General features: G+C 46.3%; 1 protein-coding gene across 1 annotated transcript in view; it reads left to right on the top strand.

Annotated features, from left to right (window-relative positions):
* The window catches only part of LOC144797889 (extracellular calcium-sensing receptor-like), a 135954-nt gene extending 124828 nt beyond the window's left edge, over window positions 1-11126 (top strand). The window contains 3 exon segments of the mRNA XM_078668692.1: window positions 8547-8774; window positions 9977-10100; window positions 10183-11126. Of these exon segments, the coding sequence (XP_078524818.1) occupies window positions 8547-8774; window positions 9977-10100; window positions 10183-11126 (1296 nt within the window).
* The last annotated feature ends 5064 nt before the right edge of the window (window positions 11127-16190 follow it).

The following is a 16190-nucleotide window of genomic DNA, read 5'->3' as shown; positions in this document are numbered from 1 at the left end:
GTAGCATTTCACTCACATCCTACTTTTAAGGCCTCTTTTTTGACCAGGGTGAAAGTGGACTTGCAGCTGCTGTGAAGAACATGGATATTCAGAAGTGAGAACCCCATGGGCTTGTGTGCAGATGGTGGCATTCTTCTTGTGGCAGGGAAGGCACATTTTAGGGACTTTCTTACCCTGTCACTCCCTCCAATAGCAAATAGGTGCCCATGGAAGAACTATCGGATAAATAAAAAGAGTGAGGACCATAAAAGCAGAGATTGCTTTGATTGATCCCTGTCTTCTTGCACACACTCTCCAGATCTACCAAACATGCGAGAAATTGCCAAGATCCAATCCCAGATCAGGGTTTGGTGAGGTTGTTTGTTAGCAAGTCAGTGCCTGAAAGAGTTTCTTGTATTATGAAAGCAGCCATTCCCATCATTTGCCTTCTAATGTTATTACTTCAAGCATTGATGTTTAGCAACTGGGTATAGACTGTGGAAACAACAAACCCCACTTTGATTCTATTTTTCCAACTTGGCCAAATTGTGTGATCTTGTCAAAATCCCTTTGCCTTGCTCTAGTTCATTCTTGTATCTACTAATTATTTGAAGCACTGAATGTGGGCACTAAATATACAATTTCCTTTAATTCATGGCTTCTTCCACTGTGAGGTGTGAGGAAACGGGTTATCTTTAAGCACTGCAGAACTTGTTTTTTGGCTAGAAAACATCATAAATCCCTGGACAAGTCAAAGCTGTAATGAAAGTCTTTTGACAAGAAAATTCTGGCTCAGCTCAATCTTTAGACAGAAAAAATTATTTTATAGAGCCATGATAAGAAAATAGTGATTCTTAAGGATGAGTAGAAGTGTTTTCCCCAAGGATATTTTGAGAAATAGGAATCCATTCTGCAATTCTTAAGCACTTTTCTCTACCTTAATTAGAAAGTCATTTCAAGTAAATTTGTTTGTGCTAGGTGCCAAATGTGTCATGCAGTATGCACCAATGAGTCCTTGATGCCTTGTCTTGAGGCTTATGGCAGACTGAGCACAGGGCCCATGTCTTTGCATACTCGTCACACTTACGGAGACCCAATTTGGAAAATATAAAACTAAGCAATGAAGAGCCAATGAGCTCTTCAGAAACAGATGTGAGAAATCCCTACTGCAGTAGCTAATTCAAATAGCAGATATCGAAATAAATGTGTATCCTTTACCTTGAAGAACTCCTCATGTAAGTAAGGGTTGCTTTCATTTACCCAACCTCATACATTTCAACAAACTTCTTTACACCACACTATTTCGACTTAAATGTATCTTCCTATATGAACTCACAGATCAGAGTACATAATGTACATCTATCAATACAGGTAATAACTTATCTGAATGAAATTTAACCTCCCATCTCTCTTCAGCAAGCTATATTTTTTTGTTCCTTTAGCACATTTTCTGAAGCAATTGAAAGGTAAATCATATAGCTTGACAAAACACCTACATAAGTAAATATATTACTATTAGTGCTCTAGAATGTATTCACGCACTGTGTGAGGCGCCAAGGAAAGCCTATGTAGGGGTGGGCGAAGAATTCTGCTCCACCAGCGTTGTTCATGGGGTTTCGACAACATCTTCCAAGATTAAGAGTTTCCTCATGGGAACAGTCCAGCCCGAACTGCTAAGCCAGGTCTTCCCTGGACCGGAAACAAGCATCTTGGGACCAGTTTCCTCATAACACACCTCATCAGACAGGCTAGCTTGAATTCAGTGGCAAAGTGAGAAAGGGACCCATGTCTGGGCATACCCTGCCAACTAAGGACAAACAAAGCAAACACAACGAGATGATGGACGGAGCGCTGAAACTTTCCACTCACCCCCAGTCACTATTAGATCTGGGTTGAATATATCATCATTCTTTAGCTCACTTTGCCACCTCAGTTCATACCCAGCCATATGCAAATTAGTCTTGACCCTCTTCCTCATAGGACAATCCAGCCCGAACTGCCAAGCCAGGTCTTTCCTGGACCAGAAAAAAGCATCCTGAGACCGGTTTAAGGGTGACACCCCTCATCAGCCAGGCTAGCTTGAATCCAGTGGCAAAGTGAGCAAGGGACCATGCCATAAAAACAGTACCTAAATACATAAAAACAATACCCTTTCAGAGTTATGTAGAACAACATCAGCGACACTATGAATCTGCTCTCCTCAAATGTCTGTTTTTCTAGCAACATTTTTTATCAGAGAATTAGCACTGTGCCATCTGAGCCGAGTTGGAAAATGACAAAAGCCTTTTACCACTTCAAGCACAGTGTTACAGCTTTGAACAGGTAAAATATCATTTAAGCCAACCAGGAATGAACAAAAGCAACCACTGACATGTGTTTTGCTTTTATTACAGCTGGAGGTTAAGCTTAGTAACAAAACAAGACCAAAAACAACTACAATTCAATGAATAGAACCGGAGTTATGAATTTTCAAATATTAAAGTAAAAAATAGTGCCCCAAAGCATGAAGTATGAACTGGGGATATCTGGTCGCGCAGCACCAAGTCAAAGTCACAAGTTCAGGCCGACCACGATGGAGTGGGGGTCAGATATAGTCCCAGATAAGTCCTGCTAAAGTTTTACCTTCTCAAGTTTTGCAACAATAGTCCTGTTCATGTTGGAGATGGTTGTGTGAAGCAAGGAGAGCATTGTTGGCAGTAGTCGGCGTGGTGCGAAGAGCAGACCAAGTGTTATTGACAGGTGTGCTGGAGCTTCACATTGGTGGTCCCCTGATGGGCTGTCGATGCTGCTGTGCAAAGAGACGGGCTAGTAGCGTGGCCTTGGTTCGGTGACCCTTGACCCTGCTCGCAGGTCAGGTCGCTCCCCACACCACACGGCTCCTCCTGTGCGCCCGTGACGCTGGTGTGCTCTTGTGCCTGTGGTCTGGTGACTGTTTTGTTCCTTATTTTCTGTACTTTTAATTTTTTGTATTGTATTCGGTTTTGGGCTCTTAAGCACACCTTGCCCTCTGTACCCCCCTGCTCCCCGCTTCCTGCCGCTCCACCCCTGTGGCCTGCCTCCTTTGCCTTCTGTGTCCCGTCCCTCAACGCCCATTGGCCGCCCCGTTCCTGCCTCCCAGCTGCTCCTCTCTCCCACTTGGCCTTTTATGGAGGCTGCCGCGCGGCAGTGAGTGTGACCCTTGACCCTGCTCGCAGGTCACGTCGCTCTCCACGCCGCACGGCTCCTCCTGTGCGCCCGTGACTCTTGCCTCGCTGTTGCTGCTGCCGAGAGTTCGCCGCTGGTGTGCTCTTGTGCCTGTGGTCTGGTGACTGTTTTGTTCTTTATTTTCTGTACTTTTAATTTTTTGTATTGTATTCGGTTTTGGGCTCTTAAGCGCCCCTTGCCCTCTGTACCCCCCCCCCCGCTCCCCGCTTCCCACCGCTGCACCCCTGTGGCTCCGCCCCCTTTGCCTTCTGTGTCCCATCCCTCAACGCCCATTGGCCGCCGAGCTCCCACCTCCCAGCTGCTCCTCCCTCCCACTTCGCCTTTTATGGAGGACGCCGCACGGAAGCGAGCAGCGGGCAGGCAGATGGCACCCTGAAGGCAAGCCCGTCCGTGCCTGGACCGCGCCCAGCGCCAGAACCCCTGGACCCCGCGCCTCCTGCAACACCAGACTCCGATACGACGCGAACGCCCTCCTTGCTCTCAACACCGGCCGGGACCGCCGCTGCTTTCCAGGCTGCCCCGAAATGCACCCACGGACCCTTCTCCTGCCACACCTGCAGATTCTCCTGTGACAGAACCACCAAGCATCCAAGGACCGGACCCAACCACCTCCTCTGCATGCTCCTTAACACCCGCTCCGCAACCAAACACACCATCGAGCTTTGGTACCTACTCGACACAACGGCCCCAGACGTAGCATTCCTGACCGAGACCTGGTGGAACGAATCCTCGGCACCGGACATCGCCATAGCCATCCCAGATGGCTACAAGACCACCCGCAGGGATCGCGCCAACGGAATTGGAGGAGGAATAGCCATCATCAACAAGTCCACACTCCAGGTCCACACCCTCGCAGACGACTCTCTCAACCCTGCCGAACACCTTCACTTCCGGATCCACACCGACCCCAACACCACTCTCAGAGGAACACTCGTCTACAGACCTCCCGGACCCCGGGCCCTGTTCAACGACTCCATCGCTGACCTCGCCAGCACCCACGCACTCGCCTTCACGGACTACATCCTCGGGGACCTGAACTACCACCTCGAGAACAACAACGACACGAACCACCCTGATTGCCAACCTCGGCCTCCAAGAACTCATCACCGAACCCACCCACGCCGCCAGCCACACGCTCTACCCCATCTTCTCCACAAGCACCCACGTCGCCTTCAACCACACCACCAAACTTCACTGGACTGACCACCACTGCATCCACTTCACATTCAAGTAAGTAACCACGCACCACCACACCCAACAGCTACCTCACCGCTGCTGGGGCAAAATCACCGAGAACCAACTGACCTCCGCCCTCGCCCTGGACCCTCCAACCGACCCCACCGGCCCAGACACCGCAGCCCGAGACCTCAGACAGTGGATCGAAGAATGCGTGTACACCCTCGCCCCGCTAAAGAAGCCCTCCATCAACGACTTCAGCAAGAAAGCCGCCTGGTTCACCGAAGAACTCCAGACCACCAAGCACACATTCCGGATGCTAGAGAAAAAATGGCTCCAAGACCGCACGTCAGACAACCATGCTGCCCACAAGGACGCCATTCGCAGACACCACCAACTCATCAGAACAACCAAGAGATCCTCCTTCAAAGCCCGCCTGGACAACAACGCACACGATTGCAAAGAGCTCTTCCGCATTGTGAAGGAACTCTCCAATCCCAGCGCCAACACCAATGACATCCCGCCCTCGCAAGGACTGTGCGACTCACTGGCCACCGCAAGATCATCGACATCCACAACAGTTTCAACGCACCACCAGCCCCGACCACGACAGACCCAACCCCGAACTCCACCTGCACCAACCAGCTGACCTCCTGGGCCCACGTCAACGACGACGAGACAAGAAAGATCATGAACTCCATCCACTCGAGATCACCAGCAGACCCCTGCCCACACCACGTGTTCAACAAAGCAGACGCCACAATCGCACCCCAACTATGAAAGGTCATCAACATCTCCTTCGACTCAGCGACATTCCCGGAAAGCTGGAAGCACACAGAAATCAACGCCCTCCTCAAGAAGTCCCCAAGGACCTCAAGAACTTCCGCCCCATCTCCCTGCTCCCCTTCCCGGTGAAGGTCATTGAGAAAATCGCCAACATACAGCTGACCCGCCACCTCGAGGACAACAACATCCTAGACCCATCGCAATCCGGATTCAGACGGAACCACAGCACCGAGAGAGCCCTCGTTGCCGCCACAGATGACATCCGACGCCAACAAGACAATGGCGAAACCTCAGCCCTCATCCTCCTGGACCTGTCAGCCGCCTTCGACACGGTCTGCCACCACACACTAAGAACACACCTCCAAGAAGCCGGAATTTGGGAGAAAGCCCTGGACTGGACCACTTCCTTCTTCTCCGGCAGAACCCAGAGTGTCCGCCTCTCACCCTACCGATCCAAAGCAACCAACCTCATCTGCGGCGAACCCCAGGGCTCATCCCTCATCCCGACGCTGTTCAACATCTACATGGCCCCCCTCGCACAAGTGGCCCGCCAACATGACCTGAACATCATCTCCTATGCCGACGACACCCAGCTCATCCTCTCCCTTACCAAGGACACGCATACCGCCAAAACCAACCTCCACGAGGGTATGAAGGCCGTCGCCGAGTGGATGAGGAGCAGCCGCCTGAAGCTAAACTCCGACAAGACGGAAGGCCTCATCCTCGGCCCTACCCCGTCTGCCTGGGATGACTCCTGGTGGCCGACAACGCTAGGAACAGCACCGATGCCCGCGGACCATGTACGCAACGTAGGATTCATCCTCGACTCCTCCCTCTCCATGTCCAAGCAGGTCAGCACTTCCTGCTACAACACCCTCCGCATGCCCCGCAGGATCTACAAGTGGATCCCGATTGAAACCAGAAGAACGGTGACCCAAGCCCTCGTCAGCAGCCAGCTGGACTATGGCAACGCACTCTATGCAGGAATCCCAACCAAACACCTACAGCGACTACAACGCATCCAGAACGCCTTGGCCCGCCTGATCCTCAACCTCCCCCGATGCAGCCACATCAGCCCCCACCTCAGAGACCTTCACTGGCTCCCCATCAACAAGAGGATCACTTTCAAGCTCCTCACCCACGCATACAAAGCACTCCACAACTCTGGACCAGCCTACCTGAACAACAGACTCAACTTCTACACCCCCGCCCGCCAGCTACGCTCCGCCAGCCTCACCCTCGCCGTGTCCCACGAATTCAACGTACCACCTCTGGAGGCAGATCCTTCTCCTTCCTCGCTGCCAAGACCTGGAACACCCTCCCCACCCACCTGCGGCAGACCCACGACCTGCTCACCTTCATGAAGCTCCTCAAGACCTGGCTCTTCGAGCAGTAGCAGCAGCCACCCCCCTCCCCCTCAGCGCCTTGAGACCCTCACGGGTGAGTAGTGCGCTTTATAAGTTCAGTGATTGATTGATTGACACATTCATTCACAGTTGTGACGAGTCCAAAAGCTTGATTTAAGAACCCACTAAGCCACACCAAGTGTCAGGGTCCTGGGATGCACCACTTGGGTGTCAGGAACGTGCTGCAATTGGGTCCAGAAAATGTTTGGGAGACTTTTATGTCCCAGAGGCTCTGATCAAGAGGCCAGGAGACAAGCCCTTTGAGTTATTCTGGTGTCCTGGGTTCAAGATGAAGTTGCAGATCTAGTTTTTCTTTACCAGGCAAGAGGGAAGCAGGCAGCGGGTCAGCACAGCAGGGCAACAGAACCTTTAGAGCAGCAGTCCAGCAGAGTGGCTGTCTTTGTATCAGCACAGATGGCCTTTTTCCTGCCAGAGTAAATACTGGTCCAGAAGTGTACTGAAGAGTTGGTTTCTGAGCTCCTTCGTTTACGCACAGTTGTGCCTTTAAAGTGGCGAGAAGCTTGTAGAGGCATGTCTTTGAAGTGCACAGATGCCCTGCCTACCCTCCACTGGCTCTATACCAACTACAGGGGGGAATACAGCCCTATGTGTGGAGAAAGAACATTGTCTATTCAAATGCAAGTGGGGCTGTGCCCAGCTCCTTCCTCCCGTCCTGCCAGTGATGGCCCATCCAGTCACACCTAAGCTTCCATTGTGTGTTGCTATACAGAGAAATACACAAAGCCCAACTGTCACCTACACCCGGGCATATATAGACAACATGGGGGTGTTAATTATCACAGGAAATCAGACGTGATGATTACCAAATCACATGATGTAAAGAGAAAAATCCCTAAACCCTCAGGTTTGGGACTCTAGGGTCCGACTATAAATAATGACAGTTCCTATGCACATGCTTACAAGTAAAATACTGTTCAAAACACTTATGTTAATTAAAAGATGGAGACAGTGTTGTCCTTTTGGAGTGTGATCTTCGGCTTTATTCAGAGATTGCAAAGAGGTTCAGCCAACAAGTGTCATCAATAGGGTTTGACCCTTGACTTCTTCAAGGCTGGAAACAATACAGAAATTACCCTTATCATTATCGGTATGCATATTCATAAACCGTACCCCAAAACTTCGATCAAACACTGTGTCGAGAGCGATCCCGGTAGTGGAGAGTTTTGAAAGAGTGAAAAGTCACCGATGGGAACACTAAATGGTGTGGTGTCAAAATGATCTCAGATATAACAGTGGAGTTCAATACAGACCAACCAAGAAAAGAGGAAGATTATACTCCAAAAGTGCACCCAGTCATTTGACTCAGAAACTGGCTGCAGGAACCAAATAATGAAGGCAACAAAAGGCCAACTTCTTAAAAGTGGCATTTTCAGGACTGTCTTTTAAAATTCGACTTTGCAATAAGTTAGGATTTTAAATTAGGATTCCGGAGACACCAAACATGATCTGGTTATCTCTTCTCATCTGGAAATTATACTTATAAGAGGTACTAAGGCAACTCCAATGTTATCTCATGGGAGAGATAGGCCTTGCAGTAGTGAGAAATGAATTTAAGATTTTTTTCACTATCAGATTGCACCTCTAGCAAATCCATGTCTTTACCTCCCATTTAAGGAACTGCAAATTTGTAATCGTCATTCGTCACAATTTATGATTCTTTAAATGGAATCTTTGTACACGAGGGCCAAAATGCTCTGCCTCTCCAGTAACTCTGAAGAAAATCATCAATTCATAAACTTAATGACGTTCAAAAAAGTGAAATTCACTAATTACCTACATCAAACTATTTTTGACGGCACTACCTTAAAATCTTTGTGATGAAGTTTGGGGGTTCCCTTTTGGATTAATTGATACTTTCCTGGACTCATTGTCCTGGTACAAATGGAAGATCATCTTTGATTGACAAATATAGGAGTAATACTGTCTGGTAAATACAGATTACCTAATAGGTGTCCCTATTATTTCCACCTACAGTTACTTCACTACATTAAGAATGTACGTTTGCAAAGGAAAGTTGGTGAAGGGACATTCTTTGATGAAAATGGAAATCCACCAGCTCAGTATGATATTGTAAACTGGCAAAAGAGTCAGCAGAACAACTTCCAGCATGTGAAGGTGGGCAGATATGACTCCAGTTCCTCTCCTGGTGAGACCCTCATCCTTAATGTTAGTGCCATCCGGTGGACTGCAGGAGATCTACAGGTAGGACTTTCCACCTTCAAGAAAGTGTATGTTCAAAATACTGTTGGGTACTAATGGGTATTAAGGGGATTCACTACATGGAGAAGGGAATGTACACCCTGTTCCTCTGCAAGATCTTATGCAATAAATTAAAGGTAGAAGCAGGAGGTCTGAGGGTCCAATAATTAGAAGGCTTTCAAGGCCAGCTCCTCATGCCTGTCTAACATTTTTCAGACACAAAAGGAGTAGTGGGACAGGTGTGCTGATAGTCTGCCATGCATTATCAAAGGCAAAATAGTACCAGAGAAAGAGCCACAAAGTTGCAATCTGGCATCACACCACATTGTAGTGTGCATGCTATTTGGGAATTCGGGCAAGGCATTTGCTTCTACTGAACATGCCATGAGGAACTCTAATCACAGAATCTTTGATAATAAGACATGAAGGTAAAAGGTGTGGCTTGCTCTAGTGGACTCCCAAATATTCATATATATGTGATCTGTGCTTATGTTCCTAAATTCAATATTGTGCTGCTATATGTTGGTGCTGGTAGCAACTATTAAATTAACAAGGCTTATTAATTAATAGCCCTTCAAGTTTTCAGACCTGGAATTATTGAATTCTGCTTCAGACCTGGAATCATTGAATTATGGCCTTGGTTGAACATGTACATACTGTGCAAATGCCTTACTTTTTAGCCTCCTCTGTGATTTTATGCAAAGAATGAAACAAGTAGACTTGTTACACTGGTGTTTTGACAACCTATACCATTAAATGGCTTTGCACCGAAACATGCGGTGGCAGACATCAAGTCCTGCGCTGCTTGTCACAAAGAACAAGGGACACACTTACCACTCTAAATACACTCAATATCATACCTTTTTCAGGATAGGAGGGGCATTTTAAGAAGAGTATTAGCTTCTTATTGCTTTAGACCGCAAGAGGGTAGTGTGAAAGACAAGTTGATTTCAAGGTATAACCCACAAAAAGCACTGCAAAAGTTCACAAGCTTTGACCTAACTAATTTTTCCATAGTCTATACCATCTCTTCCGAAGTCCAAATGACAATTTAACACCCATCAAAACATTGTACAAAATGATGCAAACACAGTACATAACCATTACTTTGAGGACATTACAGTGCATATGATTAAGTAAAACATAAGTATTGCGCAAAGACAGTCCATCCATTGGGTATTATATCTGTGCATTTTCCCTTCCAGGTCCCTCCCTCTGTGTGCAGCCTCAGCTGCGCATCTGGATCGAGAAAAGTTGCCAAGGAAGGGGAGCCTAGCTGCTGCTTTTTGTGTGTTCCATGCCCACAAGGGGAGATCTCTAACAGAACTGGTGAGTGTATAAACATTATTGAGTTATTTAAGCTTTGAAACATATGTGTATATCATTCATATGTACTGATTTGCTATTTCAGATTCCATTGAGTGCTTCAAGTGTCCTTGGGATCAGTGGCCCAACAAGAATCGTGACATCTGCATTCCAAAGCTCATAGAACTCCTTCCCTATGATGCCCCCTTAGGAGCCATGTTGATGGCAACCAGCATTTTCGTTTCCATGATCCCTGCTAGCATATTGGGACTTTTCATTTACTAAAGGGAAACCCCTGTTGTAAGAGCCAACAACTGCAATCTCAGCTACCTTCTACTTCTATTCCTCACCCCTTGCTTCCTCTGCTCATTGGCTTTCATTGGCTCTCCAACACCAGAGAAATGTCTCTTCCGCCAGGCTGCATTCGGCATCACTTTTGCTTTTTGTGTCTCTTGCATCTTGGCCAAAACCATTATGGTAGTCATTGCCTTTAGTGCCACCAAACCCAACAGTGACTTACGGAAATGGGTCGGGCCCCAGCTTTCATATCTCATCATTAGTGTTTGTGTAATTATTCAGGTTGTTTTCTGTTCCTGTTGGCTGATTTTGTCTCCACCTTTTCCCCAGTACAACATGCTCTCCAAGCCTGGAATGTTAACACATGAATGCAATGAAGGATCTACCATTGCTTTCTGGTGCATGCTGGGATATCTTGGCCTTCTGGCCACCATCAGTTTTATTGTGGCCTTCTTGGCTAGGAATTTACCTGACAGCTTCAATGAAGCAAAGTTTATCACTTTCAGCATGCTAGCCTTCCTCAGCGTATGGTTCTCATTTGTTCCTGCATACCTCAGCACTATGGGCAAGTACATGGTGGCCATGGAGATTTTTGCCATTTTGTCTTCCTCCTCTTCTTTAGTTTCCTGCATATTCTTCCCCAAATGCTACATCATCTTATTTAGACCTTTATTGAACACCAAAGAAAATCTCATGGGGAAGGGAAAACAGAAAAAAAAACATAAATTATGTGACAACTCAATCTGCTCTTAGTGGTTACTTTTTATTTTGAGAAAGAACTCTGAGTTAGTTCTCCAGTAATCCTGAGTTGTCAGGAAAAATAGTTTAGATGTGTATTTTTGAGATTGTGGAAAGATCATGAGAGATGAAAATCATGGATCTGGCAACACTGATGCATGATTGCCCTGGGATTCTATTTCCTCCTTCCTTTAGAAGCTTAATCAAATAATATTTAAAGTTTTTATGCAGTTTACAGCACCATCAAAGTTGATGCAGATGTGGCGTTCATGCATAGATCTGTGCCATACTTCTGTAAAGCAATCTGATGGATTGTGACTCTATGGCATACAATTATATGATGATTAGAACATGCAAAGGAATTGTAAAGCTGTGCAGCTGAGAAGCTTCCAATAAAAGGAGGACATAAGCTAGGGCTAAAAGTCTGTTTTACCCCGCTCTGAAGTATAAGATTTAATAATACGTTATCTTTCAATTAAAATGCTGCTCACAGCTTTTTCTGCTTCTTCAGCATTCCTCCGGTTAGGGTGCCCATTACGTCATATTACACTGCCAATCCATTGGCATTGCATAGAAAGTATATCAAGCAAAAACTCATTAATTTTGCAAAGTAAAGGCTCAGCTTGAGCTTCCAAAATGACTGCTGCTCCCACCTAACAGCATGAATGAATGTTCTTGATGGAGTCTCTTCAAAGAGATCATTGGCATTCACTAAGCTTTGGTTCAGGACACACACTTTAGGTTATGGCCAATTACCTCATTATAGCGCCTCTAGAATGTGTCTATTGTCTAAACATACATTCAAATTGCCAGAATATTTTCAAAACAGAAATGTAAAGGAAGATTTAAATATAGATATAATTGTGGTAGGGAGCTGTGCAGGTATTGGATTTAAAAGAAATATATTTGGATGCGTTAATGTACAAACTGTACATTAAAGGTGTGATCCCTCTACGTTTTCCAGTATGGTTGTGCTGACTTTCGAAGCCTATAAATGCTAACACTAATAAACATTGTCAAAGCACGTCCCTTTCCCATAAAATATGTACTGTGCATTGGTCTCACATAATTGGCTTATGTAACTTTCCAGTACACCCATGGTGGGTGGTGCAGAAAATACACCAGTGCCATGGAACTTAAATGCTGCATGTGAGCTACAGAGTATATCATTGCCGACACTAATTGTGGTCTTGCGGACTGAAATGTAAATTCACTTCAGTGCCATATTGCAAGGAAAACTATTTTTGTCATTTCGAAAAACCTACATATATATTATGTAAGTGAGCCTTGTAGCCAATGGGTTGAGTGTTTAATATATAAAAGTGGGATATGCTAGATATTAAGGAAAGATATACCCTCAGAAGAATGAAACGTTACATAAATCTGTTTATCTCTGCATAGGTAAATCTACAGTTTTCATAGGCAGACCTAGCATGAATATAAGTTACTGAATCAGATCTTGCATTGTAAAAATTATAGATTGGCTCTCTTCACTTTGAGTGACTGCATAACACTTGTGCACATTGTTCACATCTGCTTAAAAACATTTCCTTTCTCTTCAGTGTAAAAGGTCCTAAAAAAAGTGTGCCTTTTAATTTTATTTTAATTTTAGTAGGGAGGAAAAGGACTCAAGACCTGGCTGCTCGAACAAACAGATCACCACGAAGTAGCTAGGATCTCCAGCAAAAAGAACAATTGATGGACAGAATGCAGAACAATGTCATACATTCAGCCTAGTACAGAGATCTGTGCCTAAATCCATCGTGTTTTTGCTCCCCATGCCATTCCAGTTTGGACCCAGCCATATGTAAATCAGTCTTGACCCTGCCAGGCCAGGTCCTCCTTGGACTGGATCTCCAGCATCTTGAGGCCCTCACGGATGATATGCCACACTTTATAAGTCCTTGCTTGATTGAATATTATCTTTAAAAACCTTCTATTTTGCTTGCACCGTAGTTACCAAGTTAAATAGTGACTCATTTCCAGTCTCCTTTTTAACATTGCTTTTATGGAGGGTTTAAGCAACATTCTGATAGTGAGACTGCCTCCAATGTGAGTGTTTGGTTAGGCAACGATTTGTTTTGCCCTCATAATCAATAATGTTAAAATACATGGTACAAAATCACTAGTAAAACATCCACATCACTGGCTTTTAAAAGTAACATTTGTATTGCAAGTTTACTGTGGCCACATTTAGATGGTGGTCAGTGTTTTTTCTTTTTTTTATGTTTGTGGCATTGTTAAAATCTAGATTGCGGCGTAAAACATTATCGGCGCCATCTTGTCCCTTTTCAGGCTCATATGTGCGCGTAAGTAGCAGCCATTTTGAATGCCATGGCCTCTCTGCCCACTGCCGATAGCCAGCGCGTCTCTCTCTCTCTCCCTCTCTGACCTCGCAAGCATCCCCCGCGCACTGACAGCCCCCGCTTTCACATGCTTGGGCCATAAACCACCCAATCAGCGCAGCCCTGCCTCGGAGCCACATCCCGTATCCGGCTAACACCTCCCTCCGTCCCTTTCATGATCACACATCCTTTGATGAACCCCCATCCTCTGTGCCCGATTGTCCGGCCCGATCCCAGGCCATCACCTGGCCCTGCGGATGCAGTTTATTGCCCCCTACAGTAGGAAGCTGTCCCTCTTCAAAGGATCTACGACTGATCAAAGACCCCACCCCATGAGATCCGATCAGCCGCACACATTCCGGGAATCGGCGGAATGTCCAGCTGCGCGACATTCATCACCTACTGAGATCGGGGTGGGGACTTCTACTGTAAATGTGTGTGGGAACGGGCTTGAAGCAGGGATTCCGAGGATGTCTTTCCGTACATCAAAGTGTTGACAAGAATGTGTTTCATGCAATAAAGCTATACACCAGTGTATAATAGGCCAGGCCTCAGAGATGTTGTTAGAGCACCTCGAGAAGATACATTGCTGTCTGATTTGATGTGTTCTGCTCCGTCGGAATAAACTTCTGTTTCCTACCTTCCAGTCTCCAGCACCCGCCTCTTTGTTTGATAATTTCGAGTGGTATCAGAGGCGACTAACGCCGGGCAATATTTAAAGGTTATCGGTTGAAATCTGCCTACCCTTTTACAACATACATATTCAATAAAAAAAGTAAAAAATGAACTTGAACCATTGAACCAATATGTCATGGACATAACTATTTTCTTTGCTGATGCTTGTTCACTTAGTATCTCAACTGTAGTGAAAAGGTACATTTAGAAAAGAGCTCTGCCTAACAGCCCTGCTCCAGAGACCTAAATACACATCACTCTCTGTCTATTAATGTCCCTCCTCCTCGAGGCCAATGGTGTGTCCTCTCTATGACAGCATGAACATTGAAGAGGTGTCCAGTCTATAGTAGCCATGTAGCAGGGATTAGCCATCTGAGACAGGGACAGTTGGCACCACAAAGGCCAGCCTTCACAGTTTATTCCTATGAAAGGGAAATCCCAAGTGAAACTGTCAGGGACTTATCCAGCCTAGACTTTTTGTCTGGAAGCCAGACAGAGAGGACACCTTATCTCTATAGGTGAGTAGGTAGAAAAAGGGCCTAGGATCTTGGAGCTGAAGGATATGTTGTATAACGTTTTCTGGAAGATGTGCAGTAATTTAGAAAGAATGGTGGGATTGCTGCATGCATGTTACCAGGTTTGGTTGTAGGAAATTCTCTAATTACTGCTGATTGCACAGTATATGACTGCAACCTAACTATCACCTCCTCTGAATATTCCTGGACTTGGGAAGACAACACTTGAATAAAGCTGGAAAATTCTTTTTCGAGGACTCCTGAGTGCACCAAAGGACTGGAACAGCTCTCCAAACATCATGTGTATTGCCACCTTATTCATGCTATAGGGACACACACATGTATAAAACATGTAGATGGAGACCACTTATTTATTCAGGCTCTCCTGCTGGAGTAAATGCTTAATTACACTCACATTCTTTACCTCTGTTTCCACGTCACTGAAGTTTTCTTAATTTTTCTAAATTAGTTTAGGAATTTTATTGTGTTATGTTCCTGACTTCAGAATTTTTTGTTACTGCTTGATGTTAACATACAGTTCACTGGGGACATTGCTTGCTGCTTGTTTCATTGCTTCCAGAGGTTGAAGAGAGATCCTCTTAGAATCTTCTTGTGACCTAGCCAAATTGTGTTTCATAAATTGATAGAGGAATTCCTCCCACGTTAATCACCCAAAGTCTGACACATCCTAACTAAGGGGCCCATTATGATGTCGGGCGGATTGCCCCCGCCAGGCTGGCGGTAGCCACCTCCAGCCTGGCGGGGCAATCCGCCCGACATCCACACTCGTTTTTCCCCTGCCATATTAGTATGGTGGGGGGGGGGACCTCGGCGGACAGAAAGACCGTCCGCCGCTTTTCCGCCCAATCGCCTTGCGGCCGGGGCGGAAAAGGAACAATATGGTGGCGGTGTCTATCAGACACCGCCAGCCATATTATGATGGGCGTCTGTAGGTGCCTTTCCGCGGTGGCGATGCCGCCACGGAAAGGCATGCGGTCTTCACTCTGAGGGCCCGCAGGGGGCCCCCAGAGTAAAGGAGAGGTGGGGGGTGTACACGGGGGTACCTGTGGTACCCCACTTCATTTGCATTAACAAAGCGGCAGGCACCGCGCGGTGCCCGCCGCTTTGTTTATGCAAATGCATCAATGCATTTTTAGCATTGTGGCGGGCGGTACAGAGAGCACCGCCCACAACAATGCTAAAAATGCAGGATGTGCCCGCCACTGTGGCGGGCACATCCTAATACCCCCGACGGGACCCCCGCCCTTATGTCGGGCGGTTCCGATTTCCGACAGGATGGCAGGCGGACAAAGTCCGCCCGTCATCCTAATGAGCCCCTAAATGTCAGGATCTGGCATCCAAGGATTATGGTATTGCCAATTTACACATAAAAAGCTAAAACACTAAACGTCTCTCTTGGAGACTCTTGTGGTACATTTTCTTCTAGGAAAAAAGTGTCCTTTCAGAAGGTGCTGCTCAAAATGCTGCCTATTGGAAGAAGCGCTAAAGTACCATTGTTCTTGTAGATTTGATCCCTTTATCCA

This window comes from Lissotriton helveticus, chromosome 12 (assembly GCF_964261635.1).
Source record: "Lissotriton helveticus chromosome 12, aLisHel1.1, whole genome shotgun sequence".
NCBI lineage: Eukaryota > Metazoa > Chordata > Amphibia > Caudata > Salamandridae > Lissotriton > Lissotriton helveticus.
This window is presented reverse-complemented; position numbering and strand designations above follow the sequence as displayed.